This window comes from Ambystoma mexicanum, chromosome 10, assembly GCF_040938575.1.
Source record: "Ambystoma mexicanum isolate Mex_15411 chromosome 10, UKY_AmexF1_1, whole genome shotgun sequence".
In the NCBI taxonomy this organism is placed as follows: Eukaryota; Metazoa; Chordata; class Amphibia; order Caudata; family Ambystomatidae; genus Ambystoma; species Ambystoma mexicanum.
This window is the reverse complement of record NC_090932.1, coordinates 151,573,796-151,588,599: the sequence shown is the minus strand read 5'-3', so window position 1 is coordinate 151,588,599 and position 14,804 is coordinate 151,573,796. Positions and strand designations below refer to the sequence as shown.

General features: G+C 43.7%; 1 protein-coding gene across 2 annotated transcripts in view; it reads right to left on the bottom strand.

Annotated features, from left to right (window-relative positions):
• Positions 1 to 14,804, bottom strand: part of TET3 (tet methylcytosine dioxygenase 3) — a 1,124,040-nt gene that overhangs the window by 648,882 nt on the left and 460,354 nt on the right. For both annotated transcript variants that reach the window (XM_069617646.1, XM_069617647.1), the window contains exon 4: positions 5,779 to 5,869. In XM_069617646.1, coding sequence (XP_069473747.1) covers positions 5,779 to 5,869 — 91 coding nt within the window. The remainder of the gene's footprint in view (positions 1 to 5,778; positions 5,870 to 14,804) is intronic.

The window sequence follows — 14,804 nt, the reverse complement described above, 5'->3', positions numbered from 1 at the left end:
CCCCTTATGAAGGCATATGCGACGGGCAATGGTCTAAAGCAAGCCTGTTAGGGGTCCAAATTCAGGCTCTATAACAATTCTCCTTTGCCTTGCCCTGAACCAAGATGCAGTACTAGTTTGGGCACACCACAAGGCATAAATGAAGTACATTGCGCATGAAATTTGCAATAGACTATCACAGGTTTGCTAATTACTTTCACAGTAGTTTATCACTCTTGGCTATTTAAGTCCCCACTTCAGATAAAATGTTGCTCATATTGCCTTCCCCTTCATTCAAGTATCACTTTCCCGAGCCCCTTCTTTCAGTTCCTAGTAGTTCAGATGGGGTTGGTTAAACAAGCTAATTATCTACCCCTTCACGTCAATCCTCTAGTTAACATTTTCTTTTTTAGCAAGTGACACCAATACAGAGCAAAATAAAGTGCTGTGTTTTATCTACATTGCAATAGATTTAAGCCCGCCGAATCATGTGAAAGGGTATTGACTTTTTATGTATTGCCATGACTTGTTGTAACATGCAAGACTAGCGCCTAGTTGCCTCAGGGCTTGGCTCGCGCTCTACAAATAAATAAAATACAAATACACATTTTGAATTGAAGAATGATTTAGGAAGATTAAGTAACACACACAATCTGAAAACAGAAAATATTTATGCATACATTCATTTATTTTTTTACCTATGTTTACTGGTTTCCACAGTTACCATGTGTGTTATTTGTATTATGGATGCAAAGGTAATTCAAATAGATAGGCACTATACAAGCTTTTGAAAGTGTCCAAGGTATTTTGAAACCCAATTCTCATGCTAAAAAAATGGGTCTGTGACCTGCAAGTTAGGCAGATCTTTGCAGCGGCTGCTCAATTTGCTATCTTCGTTGATTATGTGTCCTGCAAACCACCGACACCCTTTCTCTCGTACTCTGTCTTGCTCCCTGCATTCCGCAACACCAACTCAGTCTCTAGCTGTTTTTTTCTTTAACAATAAGACTTTTTTTTATTAAAGCTAAATGGAGGTAGACAACCAAACCTCTCCAGTTCTCTCAGGTTTGAGTAGCAAATTCCGCCTTGTTTGTGTTAAGTTTATTGCTGTACTTTTAGTTCTGTTTTTACAATAGAAATACAAAACTCAACGTCCCTGAATATAAAGGAATACCATGACAGCAGATGCTTCTCTCACATACATTTTAGTACAGGAGAGTACTGGGGAAAAACAAAAATTACTGACGGCAGGAAAGACCCCTTCTTCCTCACGGCGAAACCGATCATTGGCCTCATTACGAGGTTGCCGGTATCCTGGCGGTATTACCAGCAACCTGCAACACTGTTAGCAGCACTCGGTCCGGCAGGAATTACCACTGTATTACTAGTGCTGGTAAGTGGTGTTTAATACCCATTCCATCGAGTCACATAGGACTCCATGGGGAGATTTGCCGGTATTAACGGCACCAGTAATATTGGCGCTGGTAACACCAGCTATTTTTGCCAGTAGGGTGCCGGAATTACCTCCAGCTCTTCTGGCAACCTTGTACTTTGCCAGTGTAGTAGCATGCTGTTAAACAGAATTGCTGGCACGTTATAACCGAACCAGCAAACATGTAATGAGGCCCAATATCTACACCCTACAATTCACTTAGTGGCCAGCTCGGATTTCCCTTTAACATCATGAACTTGGGCAAATATAAGGCATAAATTAGTTTTAAAAAATTGATTAGCAGAGTTTGCTAATTAAAAGGTTAATTAGCAAACAAGTCCATTTGATTAGCAATGCTGTACCAATATGTTTCATGTCACCAGAAGTTATTTGTACCGAAGACATAAAGGGCCTGATTCATGACAATCCCATAGGAAAACGTTCCATGAATCTGGCCCAAAGGAGCAACAATACAGCAGGTGTGTACAGCTGAAGTAAGACATTATTGAGATGAGTCGGGGCTTGCAGCTTCTTTAAAATTCCACCAGACCTGCAGTTCAAGTAACTTAGTTTACCTATTCAACCTAAGAGAAATGCACTCGGCCCATGGCAATGGTTGACAACAACGTGTACATAAAATATCAAAGGTTAGCTGCATTGATCGGCACAAATAAATAGATATAATAAAAAAGACTCTGAAAACAGTTTGGCAAGCTCTTCCGCAGATGCTAATACATAATGCAATCATAATCCGAGCAAAGCGAATTTAGGAGGCTTACAACAGTGTATGTTATTGCAGTAGATATGTAGATGTACAGACTGGATTGAACTATTGATCACTCCTTGGCAGAAACATCTAGTTAGCTTTGTGTATTCATTATGTAATAGGAAAGAAAGTAAAAAACTAAGAGCGGATTCACATAGAGGAAGAGAACTGGGCAAACTAGGTGGAATATTTGAGTTTGCAGCGATCTCACCTTCAGGGTAGCTGGTCTCTATTCTTGCCTACTGCCCTCTTCCCTCTCTCCCTAACTCAGCTCAGTTTGCTGAATGGTTGCCTGCTGCACCTCCACAGCCACACAGGTCTCAGTCTCCCCCGCCAGTCCTTGCACTTACCCCTAGGCATCTGCACTCCACCCACCACTTCTGCACTTCTTTACTCATTCCTTGAGAATGGTAACCTCTCTGCACTTAACCCAGGGCCTTGGACTGGGCGCGCTTGTTCCCCACCCCCTTCCTTGCATTCCATGTCTGCCACTTACGTTACCTAGAATGCACTGGGCCTGGTCTGCCAGGCTTAGTACGGTAGTTTTTGTTTCTATATGTCCTTCTCCTCTCCCCCCCTTATAGCCTTACCATCTGTCACACACGTGCACTATTTGAAACGTTGCTGGCAGAGTACGGTAGCTTAAGGACTGTACGTTCTTCTCCCTCTCCTCCCCCTTCACGCCTTCCTTTTTTCTTACACCTGGACTTGTAGTAAGGCCGCCAGGCCAAGTTTGCTAGTCATTTTTGCAATGACCATTCGGAAATTTCAAGGCCTAAGAATGATTTTGGAATCTCCTGTTCCCCTCACACCTTGAATCACTTTGAAGCACTTCACCTGTGCATAAGTGCTCTATAAATAAAATAAACAATTACAATTACAGTAAAGCAGCAGAGTGATCAGACAGAATGTCAAGGAGTTTGGGGATCAGCTCATGGGTGGTGCATCAGTTTAATAGATGTATGCCACCAGCAGGTTACAGAACTGGGTTTGCCATCAAAAGTATTTGGCTGTGGGATCATGTACATTTTCAAAAGTGTTCATGTGTCAATATGATGCATCTTCCTCCATCAAAATGAAATATAGTTGAAACTATGAAATTTAGATACACTAACCTTTAATGTAAAGCATGGAGACAATGCAGTGTTTTACAGTAGCAATACTGTAATTATACATTATGTAACAACATTTTTAGGAATGGAATTTCATGACTGCCAAATCAAGTTGGCACAAACCGGTCTCTGTCAGACAGGATATAGTTAGCTTCATACAAGTATTATCCCGATTACTTCTGGCTTGCATTTATTTGAAAAAGAAGAACACAATCTTGCCTAGCGCTCGCCACACAGGTCATTGGCAGAGTGGAGCAGAAGAGTACTGCTGCACTCTCTGTCCATTAGCACCTTTGAACTAGCAGTGAACAGAGAAAAGAGGGTGGAGAGAGCCTTGAGGGCAAGAAGAGATTAGGGTGAACTATGCTTTCATTGAACAGGGGAACTTAAATAGCTAGCTTTGCTGCACACGTGTCAATTTAATGAGCAAACCTACAGAATTGCATAGCAAATTGCTATGCAACACTACTTATTTTATGCCTTGCAAATAGGCACAAACAATACAGAGACCCTTTAGAGTACTTGATGTACTGGAGTGAGCCCCAAAATGGTTTATAGAGCATTTTTGCATTATAATTCTCGTTGGGGATTTAAATTGGCCCCTTCATGCAGGTAATTTCTTTCATCTCATTTTTCCTATAATCCTGTAACGCTCACCTGATTCCCGCAGAGGCGCCGGTCTTGACTGGGTGAATGCCGTATCTTCAAAGGTGATGTGTAACACACGGTTGGCTCTTTGGGCTGGACCTCTGTGCACTGTATGTCTGACTCGAAGAGTAAGATGTCTGCCGATAGAAAATATGGGATTAATGAACTGGGGTTATTGGGTGCCTCTCTCCTCTTACCTTTCTCTTCTCCTGAAGAACCCCAAAGGTTAACACCCTCACCTTAGGTAAGTGAACGCCGAGCTCTCCATCTGCCTCGGGGCAGGGTGCCGTAACCAGTTTCTTCACTGGATAAGGGTGCAGGCCTCTTGACCTCAGAGGACTGCTGTCCGTCGTTAACTGCACGAACGGTAAGTTCTGGGCACTTCAAATGTCTTAAAAGTCTTTTGTAATGATATCTCTTGTTTTGCAGGGTTCCGGCGATGGCGGATGGCGGGCTGATGAGAGTTGAGGATCGAACCCGCGTGAGGAATAGAAGCGCCTGGAAGCACGTAAGTAAGCGCTTGTAGCCTGCTTCACGATGCGCACTAACTGTCCCTTTTATCTTGCAGGTACAAGTTCGGAGCTTTAGAGAAGCTGAAAGGTGCTGGAATACCCACTGGATTCGGCGTGGGAAGGAGTAATGGCACGTGAGTAATAAAGTTGCCCAATGTCTTTAAACGCACCTTCTTTTGTCTTTCAGATGCGGGATGCAGCGCCGAAGGCCTCCGGAGCGTGCGAAAAGCTGGTAAGCTTTTGTCTTTCAGATGCCGGAATGCAGTGTGAAGACCTCCGGAGCATGCGAAGAGTAGGTAAGCCTTTGTCTTTCAGATGCCGGAATGCAGCGCGAGGCGTTGGTGACAGCCGATGGACCAGGTAAGAGATGCGCTGCCACTGAAGACCGTAGTGCTAACCTGTTCTTTCTTTGTCTTTACAGGTGCTGCTGAAGACTGGATTCCAGGATGGTAAGCCTTTGTTCCCTTAGGCCCAGGAGCAGAAGACACGATGAGCGTTCTGCTGCAGAGAATGAAGAATAACGCAAAGCAAGATTCATCCATCGGGTGTGGTTTAAATAGCCTCCTGTAGTGCTTAGGTGTCTCCTTCCACAGCCACGCCTAGGTAAGAAAAGAGTTCCTGCTTTCCAGAAGAGTTCCAGTGTTCTGAACCTAGGGAGTGGCTCCTGCCCCACCCAACAGGAAAATTAGTCCCAAACAGAAGAGGATCAGGGGTTCAACTGGCAGGTAAGTAAGCAGCATGGTCTGCTGCAGGTAAATCCACCCAAGCATTATGAGCCCGGCGCTTCCAGCGCTGGGACTGGGCATCTTTATGAACCTGGTGCCACTGGCGCCAGGACAGGGTCCAAAAGGTCCCAATTGGGACTGGCTGGCACTCAGAACCGGGGTTATGGGTCTGCTTCCAAGGGAGTCGGGCAAGTCCTGATCTTTTGGAAGCAGTGATCATGACAAATCCTTCCAGTCTTTTACACTAGATTTGCAAGGACACATTCAGCAGGTTATTTATTGTATATTTTGGTGACCAATAACCTATGAGAGTAAAAGTAATAATAAAATTGCTACTCAATCTAGTTGGATTTCTCAAGAATTTATTTTCGTAAAATGTGCTAATTAATTTTTTTTAAACAATGCATGGCTTGTAGTGCTTAGAAGAAGCCTTGGCTCGCTACTTGCTACTTCAGGCAAGTATCAGAATTCATCACAATGCCTCTTGTAACAAAGTACGATGGCTGCAGAAGTATCATTACCGAGCTCTGGCTTGCTGCTTTTCTAATCTACTTAAAAAAAACAAAAAACTCCTTATTTTTGAAAAGAGGTGTCTCTTACTCACCTGCCTTCCATAAGTTCCCTGATTGAGGCAACTGTTGGTCCGGACCCCAGATGTGTGTAGTATGGTCCTTCATCTTTTTCAACAATTTGATCTATTAAAACATAAGCAGATTATTTTTAACATCATTTCCAACCCAAAGATTTCACCACTGACATTAAAATAAACAGTTTCTGGGTGCAGGAAATAACCAAAGCACAATATTCGAAATGTAATTTGTCATTCATAACTGTCAACAAATACGTTTATGTCAACACATGTATGATCAATGTTTCTTGTACCCTACTCCTTGAAAAACATCTGAGAAACATGAGCTGGCATCCCATTTCTTGATGCCCTTCAAAGTCTTACTGCAATCTACCCACTTTTTACCTAAAATATTCCTTAAGCACGGCAGACTCCTAGATAATTTGGCTAGGACAGTAAATACGCCGGGAATTTGAAAAGAAGAAACATCTAAATAATGAATCAAAACCAGTAAGACTTCATCTTTCATTATTCACATTTCAGGGCACGATTTTCAAACACTCCTGCGATTGTTTTTAAGATTACTTGAAGGCTATCACAATACATCAGAACCACTAGTTTGTTCAGTTTTCCAGGTTCGCGGGTGGCGTTCTGTGAATACAACAATTATTTAGTTCTCCTGGAACACCAGGTTCACGCGTACATTGTTACCAGTGACGTATCAATCCTGCGTACAAGGCAGTACAGATATTAGCACCCCTGGAATCTTTTGTGAGCACTGCGTTGGAAAATATGCAGGCTCAAAAAAATAGTAGAGCCTGCAGATTGTGCAATGTGTAACGCAGCTTATGCACCCTGAATCTGCAGCCTCTATTAACCGATGTGCTACTCTATATTTGTATTTCTTTTTTTCGTTTTATTGGTTAAATAATTATCAACCTTTAACATATCAATTCAGTCAGTTTAATTTCCCATTTCCCTCCCTCCTTCTGTATCTTCACCCCCCCCCCCACGGAGTTCAGCTGAGCCCGATTTTAGTCCATTTAATATCGATTCTATAAATCTTAGGGCTTCCAGGGTGGGGCCAATTTTTAGCACCGTCAATATTCGTTCCCAATATTCATCGTCGGTTGATGTGCTTATATTGACCACCCATTCTCCTAAATAAGAGTTCCTTTGGGTGTTTAGGGCGGGACAGGCTAGCGTCCAATGTTTTATTGATTCCATCTTCTCTGCATCATTACTTTATTTATTTAATTAATTAATGTGATACAGTCTATTTAATAAACTTTACACATATTGATAACTAAACACATATATAAACTAAACAGTGAACAGAGTAATAACAATATAACAATATGGTAAATATGATAAATAATGAACCATTTACACATATAAAATCAATCTAAAAGCTCAAGTAGCATGTAAAAAAAAAGAAAAGTAGAAGGAAAGAGACAGTACAAATTTACACAATAACACCCCCAATGCCCACTATAATATACGGGCAGAAATTCAAGGCGGTAAACTATACTTAGTTCATTTCTCATAACTACAGTACCAAGGGCACTCACAGCACAGCCGATTACCTCTTCCCAAGGCAGGGGCAGGGACTGTTTTAGGATACGAGTACTAATTTCAGATCTGAATGTTCAATATTTCTTCTATCCTAGTCCAGATGTTGAAGAGAGCTAACATTACTCACATACTCTCAGAATTCATGCAGTGATGCCAGAATAATGACGTTCCGATTGATGCTAGATTATGGGAGAACTTCCCCAGATGACATTGGATTACATTGATAATAGTGCCACATTCTGTCAAAACATGTCTTGCTGACTCTAATGCCTTGCTTCCTTTACACAACCGACAGGTGCGTTGTTCCACTGGCAACTGCAATCTTCTGCCCGTGACCAACAGGATAGGCAGTTGGTCCAGCCTTAATAGAAGAATAAATCGTCGCATCATTACAGAATCGACAACTGGCCTCTTCCACTGGTATCTGTTTCCTTAGGTATTGGATCTCCCTGGATGGCAGGATGTTTAGCCTACATCTCATCAAAAAATCCCTATATTTCGAAGATGGGAACCTTCGCAAATATGGCGAGGGGTCATTCAGTGCCTTTCGTTTCCAAATGATATTATGACAGTTTGTATTCTGCCTCTTTAGATTGTCCGTTAGTTACCAATCCTTTTCCCATAGTCTTTTCTTTGCTTTGTCCGGGTTTTCTTTCAGCATATCGGGGTTGATATTGTGAAACTCCATGATTTCTAGGCAATTCTGTTTCCAAGTACTAAGGTTAGGATCTGGATTCCTTGCCTCTTTATTTGCCAATAGTTCAAACTGGATAGGAGGTTTATCTAGAACGCACTTCCGAAATAACGAGAGTGTCTTCCACAACACTATCGACTCCATCGATTGTAGTCTCAATTCGTGCCTGATTGTAGACACTGGGAGGCAATTAGGGTGCCTATGCACCCTTCTCCAGAAGAGTGCCTCAAGCTAGCCCCATGTCTTCAATGAAGATTTAGCAGAGATTCAGCCCCATAGGTCAAGATCGCCACAACCTTTTGCTTGTAGAATAGAATCAGTGGCATCATAGAAAAGGCTCCGTAGCGTCGATGCGAGGAACGGGCTTGATGCGATAGTTTTATTAACTTTTCTTTAATAAAATTCTGTTGTGCCATCTCATTGATATTTTTGTTGATTAGGACTCCTAAGTAGACTGTTGACTCCACTATTTCCAGCGGTTGATTGTCCAGTGACCAGGTGATCCTTTTTTTGATATTGATTTAGGACCTCGAGCCGACTGCATTATTAGGATCATAGATTTTTTCACGTTGATCTTAAGATGGTTTTTGCCTAAATAGTTTTTAAATGCCGCCATGCGTCTTTGGAGTCCTATAGGAGTTTGATCAACAAACACGACATCGTCAGCATACAAGATCCATGAGAGTTCCTCATCCTGAAATGCTGGAGGGAATGCTCGTATTTGATCCTGGGATTCCTTCATATCTGCTAAATACAGGACGAACAGAAAAGGAGCCAGGGCACAGCCTTGCTTAATGCCTTTTGACGTCAAGATTTTTTCTGTCAGATCGCCACCTTTAGAGACCAATATTTGGACCGAGGTGTTGGTGTATAGTTCTTAGATGGCCTCAAGCAGATCTTCCGGGCAATTCAATTTTTTCAGTTTGGTCCACAGTTGTTCTCGACAGATCCCATCAAAGGCCTGTTCGAGATCGATGAAACCCAGGTATATATTCCTTTTTTGCTTCAATGCCCGCAGTTTTAGCATGTTCAGAATGAATAGATTCAGAGATGTTCCTACACCACTCATGAAGGCTGTTTGTCTCTTATCTAGGATTCCCGATCTTATTGCCCACTTCTTTAGGTCTCTCAACAAGATTGAGCAAAACAGTTTTCCTATGGAGTCGAGGAGAGCAATAGGTCTATAATTCCTTGGGTTGTTACGGTCTCCTTTTTCGTATATTGGCACGATTAGGGCCTCTTTCCAGGTCTGTGGGGTAGTTCTTGTTCTTAGTATCCGCTGGAATAATACCAGAATAAAATCTGCCCACTCTTCCTTATGTTCCTTCAACATACTATTCGAGATGCCGTCCGGGCCGGCGGCTCTTGATGAGCTCAGCTTTTGTATCCTTGATAGTATGTCTTCTCTATCAATATTGATCGACCACTCTATTCCAGATTTTTGCCTACTATTCATTGCTTCTTTCTCTTGGAAGAGGTCCAGATAGGATTTTACCCAGTGCTCCTTTGATACGTTGCTTGATGTTAAGGCTGTCTGAAGATCTTCACCATTATTAATTATCTCCCATAGAGACCTTGTGTTGGCAGTGCTTATTGCTGCCATCATTTTTTCCGCATCTCCCTGTGCTCTCCATACTCTTGAGGATTTTAGCCAGTTCTTATAGGACTGTTTACAATGTCTTATAAGTTCCTCTTTGTTAGGGTTGGTGCCTTTCTGAAGTCGTCTAAGTGCTGTGCGATATTCCCTTCGTCTTTCCACCAAAGATTTATTGTATGCGTGTTTCCTTACCAGGTCTTTATTCTTTTTTATCCCATTCTTGACTTCGAACTCCTTCAGTAGCCAGCCATATTCTGCAGTTTCATGATTCTCTTTGAATTTATGGGTGAGTCGCTCTGCCAGTTCGGGAATGTCTCGTGCTTTTAATCTTAACCTGTTCCTTCCCCCTGTTACTTCCATTTCAGGTACATTACAATAGGTCAACTCATCTGTCTTCCAAAGGAGTTCTATCTCTAATAGTGCTTGGTCACTAGCACTCTGAGGGATTACTTTCAAGGAATTGATCCATGGCAGGGTATTTCTGGCAACGAAGCAATAATCCAGACAGGCACTTGCTAGATTCACAGACCAGGTGTCGGCCCCTGGGAGGTCACCTTTTGTTTGGCCATTCAGCATCGACATCTCTCTGGGGACCATTTCATCAAGCCAACGCTTTTCGTTCGATGCAAGAGTAGCTCTCCTTTTCAAGAGGCCATTTTTATCCAACAATTTAATGTTCAGATCGCCACATATAATGATTAATTGTGCCTCATCCTCTACCATTGAGGCATCAATGGCCAACATGATATCTGCTAAGTATTTTCCTGTTTCTAACTCGTGGGTATTCCAGTATGTATTAATTAGAAGGAGTCTCTTTTCATGCCGTCCTCTGTTTTTCACTATTGTTGTGATCTGTACAAGAGGGTTTGGTGTCCGATGTTTTAGGACTTGAAATTGGGAGTCATCTTTTAACAGGGTTATAAGCCCCGCACGTGGTCTTCCTAGAGGTCCTTTCTGGGCCGGATTTATATAGACCTGGTATCCTTCACATATGGGTGTTGTTCTAATCCATGTCTCCTGTAGGCATATTAGTTCATATTTTCCTAGAAAGTTACTCTCTCCCGCATAAAGATGGCCAAACGCCTGAGTATTCCATGAGGCCAGGAGAGGTTTGTTCCCCTCTCTGCTAGGGGCAATCTATTGTCTCCTTTTTTCCAATCTTGGGATGCGTGGTCGCTTTTCCTCTTTTTTCTGTGTTTTCTCCCTGCCTCCATCCCCTTTTGACTTCTTACTTGAGTTGTCAATCGCGTATCTCATCTTTGTTAACTCAGTGTCTGTCATTCGCCGATCACTTTTTGGTTTGTTTACTTGCCCCAAGCTGCGATCTTCTGTGTCCTCTTGATTTTGCTCGGTTTTTGACTTTTGGTTTGGCCTTTCATCCAGTCGGGTCTTAGTGGGTTTCCTTGCTGTTTTTTCCCTTGTTAATTCTGCCCTCTCTTCTACTGATCTTGGTGCCTTTGCATCTCGCCAGTCCCTTTTCCTCTCGGGATCAGTAAGTTTGTATCCCCATGCCTCCAATTTGCTTCTTGCGCCCCACAATCTTTCTTTAAGTTTGCTTGTCCTTAGATGTAATACAATTACGTCGGGCTTTTGTTCATCAGTGAATTCTACAATCACTACATCATCACTGATGATTTTTGAGGAATGTGGTAGGTCATTAAAGATTGCCATCAGGTTTTTCCTATTCAAAACCATCCTTCGTTTATCCCTCCATATCCGTTCCATTTTTAGTATATGGTGGGAGCCGGCCAGACCCTTGTCGTCCCTGCTCCTCACTTGCTGTTTTTTTTCTGGGTTCCTTTGTCTTGAGTTCTCTGGCCCTTTCGGGTTCGGTGGATTACCACCACTCTTCTGGGTTCTTAGTCTTTGTCTGGCTTCTAGCTGTTTTAGGAAATCATGGGACTTCGTAGGACTAATAGATCTTCTTCTATCATCCGTGGAAGTTGTTCTATACTTTGATTTCTTATCTGTTTGTTTTTTCCAATCCTCTCTTGACAAGTAGTCTTTTGATTTTGATCTCCCTTTGGGTATACTTCCTCGATGGTAATCTCCTCGACTCCTTTGAGTGTTCCTTCTGCCCTCCGTAGAGGTTGGTCAAGGGTCTTGGTTCTTGGTAGTGTTCTTTTTCCCTCTAAGATCTTTTTGCGGGGTATCTCGCGACGTAGATCTCCTTTGGGCTGTGTTTTCTCGGTGCCTATCCCCTCCGCTCCTTTAATCATTCTCGCGTTAATCTTTTTTCGGATGACGTGAGCGGTCCTTTCCCATTGTACTCGCTTCATTTTCCGCTGGTTTTTCCTCAAGTTTTTGTTTGTATCGGCCTCCCTCTGCGCTTCTTTTTTTCACTGTTGGAGCACAATCTAACTGCTTATCTATTGCTTGCCACTCAGATAAGAATGTTGTCCCATCATTCATTCTCTTTGTTTTCTTGAGCGATTTCAATAAGGTCACTCAGGCAGCCACTTGTCTCCATGCCCTTTTCATTCTGTTTGTCCTGGTCCTCAGTTTGGATGGCATTCTTTTTTAATGCACTTGCCAGGTTTAATTCTCTCCTCGGTTTCTTAGGCCACGGTTCTTCACCCACCTCTGTAGGCAGATTGATATTTCTTAGAAACGCTCTCGAGCCGTTTGCTTTCCGCTAGGATGACTGTTTTTTAGTTTTCTTATGGTTTAGCCCTTTAGATTCTTTTTGTGGGGGTCTTCTGGGCTGACGTTCTTTTTTTCCTGCTGCTGTACTACTTCCTTAATAATCGTGTAGCTCTCTTTTATCTCATCTTCGTCCTCAATCAGTAGACAGTCTGAGATAATGGGTCCAGATGTCTTTAAGCCCTTTCCTAGTATTAGGGGGCCACCAGCTCTTGACTTTGGTTTATCCGCTTCAGGCTGATTTCTTCTCCGGTCATCCTCCTCTTGTCCTCTTATGGGATGTTGTTTTAGATCGATCGTCCGGGAGGCTTGCTGATTCAGCTTTCTTATCCATTTATGATCCTCCAGGATGGCTTCCATCAGAAGTTGCTTGTCATGTGTTTCTTGATGCGCCAGGTCACATAGGCGATTTTGCCATTGATGTGATAAATCTGACTCCTTCTGAAGTCTCTCGTCCAAATGTTTCATGAAACACACTATTTCACACATTCCCTCCTCAGTTTTCAAGATGTGGGTATGGAGTGACTGCAAAATTTCATTCATGGATTCGTAAAGTTTCAGGAATGGGGCAAGTGTGATATTTAATGCTGCCATCACCACACTCTGAGTGTGTGTAAGATCGTCCATCTTCCCCTTACAGCACATCTCACTTATTTTCCCCAGGGAGATGTCATCTATCTCCACTGTCTTGGTCTTCTGGGGGGCCCTCTGGGGGAGTTGATCTCCTTGATCCATCTGTCTCAGGCCAGGGTTTTGATATCCGTTGCCCCATAATCGTGAGGGGATTGTTCCAGTTCGTCCATTGGGTCATCCTCGTCATTAAGCGTAGCCAATTTGTCCTTAATAAAAGAGAAACTTCTCCTTTTTTTCCTTACTATTTTTCCAATAAGGTTTGAGATGTCCTGAATTAGTTTGGAGGCAAGGCTCGAGTTACTGGGAGTTTCATGCGCCTTGTCGCTGACGCCGATTTGAGGGCCAGCGTCCAGCTGGGACCCGCTCCCCCTCTCCCTACTGTAGGCCCCATGTAGCTCTGTATTACTAAAGATGTCGGGAGTACCTGAATAGCTCGGCCGGGCCCCCGGTACCAGTGTAAAACTCCCAACATGATTTTCCTCCGGCTTCTTCGGCCCCACTTGTGGATGCAGGTGTCCTGCCGGGCTGATGGATTTATCTTGGGGGGCTTTCACTATGGTTGATGCTTCTTTTACCAAGCCCTTCTGAACAGTGTCAATATTGCGATTATCCCTCGTTCCCTTTTCTTGTATGTGGGATTCATCTGACAATGCTGGGTCACTCGGCATTTCAGAGACCACGAGTGGATCCTTGACTGACGGGGCCTCTTTAGTTGGAAATTCAATAATCGGAGTCTCCAAGTGTAGCTCCGGCGAGAGGCATTTGCTTGTCTCGCTTACCAAACTTAGACTAGGAGGCTCAGCCGTGTTCAGGCTTCCCTCCGTCTGTGGGCTATTCGGGCTTGTATCTCCCTGGGTTGTGGCAGCCACGGATATGGTTTTTCCAGACCTGTATGATTGTTACTTCTGGGTCATCCCACCTGCCTGGTGGGTCTGTGGATGGACTTTCTTCCACATCTGTCATAGATACTGAGGGTGATCCCTTTTCCTGGGTTTTTAACAACAAGGCAAGGCGGCTTTGTTTCAAAGGCAGTAAGCCTTTGTTAGAGCCTCCCCTGGCTGGTGACAGGCCCTCGGCAAGAGCCGGATAGGAGGCTGTGCGCTGTCTTACCTGATGTCTGGTTTTCATTCTTTCTGCCGGCCCCATGTCCGAGGTGTCACTTTTGAGACAGCCCATCGTCGTGCAGCTCCTCTCTGGCTATTAAATGCAAATGTGCACGAATATAGCTAGCAGAATCCTTTCGGTTCCGCACCCGATAACGTGGAATGTGTGGATCAAAGGCCCGTGGGCCGCAGTCTCCACTTTATGATGTTTGGTGCAGGCTCTTACACGTAAAGCTGTATTAGCAGTACAACAGCGTTATATTCCTTGCCAATCAGCCTAACAGCACCAGCCCTTCTGCCACCAGGGCTTACGCAGCAAGGGTGGTTAGGCAGTCTCTAAGTACTGCCATTGGGTCACATGAGCAGTCACGTGATCGCTGATGACTCCGCCTCCTCCAGGAAGCGAACGGCTCGTAGGTAAGAGTTTCTGCCGGCTCGCACTGCACAACGGTTCCAATATAGCTGGATGCAGCTGGTAACTGGATGCAGACTTCTGTGTCTCCAAAATGAAAGGCTCCTTCTCAGCAGTGCCACTAAATATTTCTTTCGGCCCCTGCATTCATGCAATTACCTCTTGCTCCCGGCTGCAGGACGACTCTCACCACCAACCCACTACTCCCTCTCTGCTTGCACGCAGCCATCCTTTTGCTTCTGTCAATTTCCCTTCAACACCTCACACTGGTGTTGCAAACAGCAGCCCTGCCTCCTCCTTTGGATACCTTCTCCCATAACTCTTGCTATTAATATCCCAGAGACAAGCAGCATATGCAGCTGACCATTGGGATACTCCTAGTTTAACACCCCTGTTTCAGGGGCT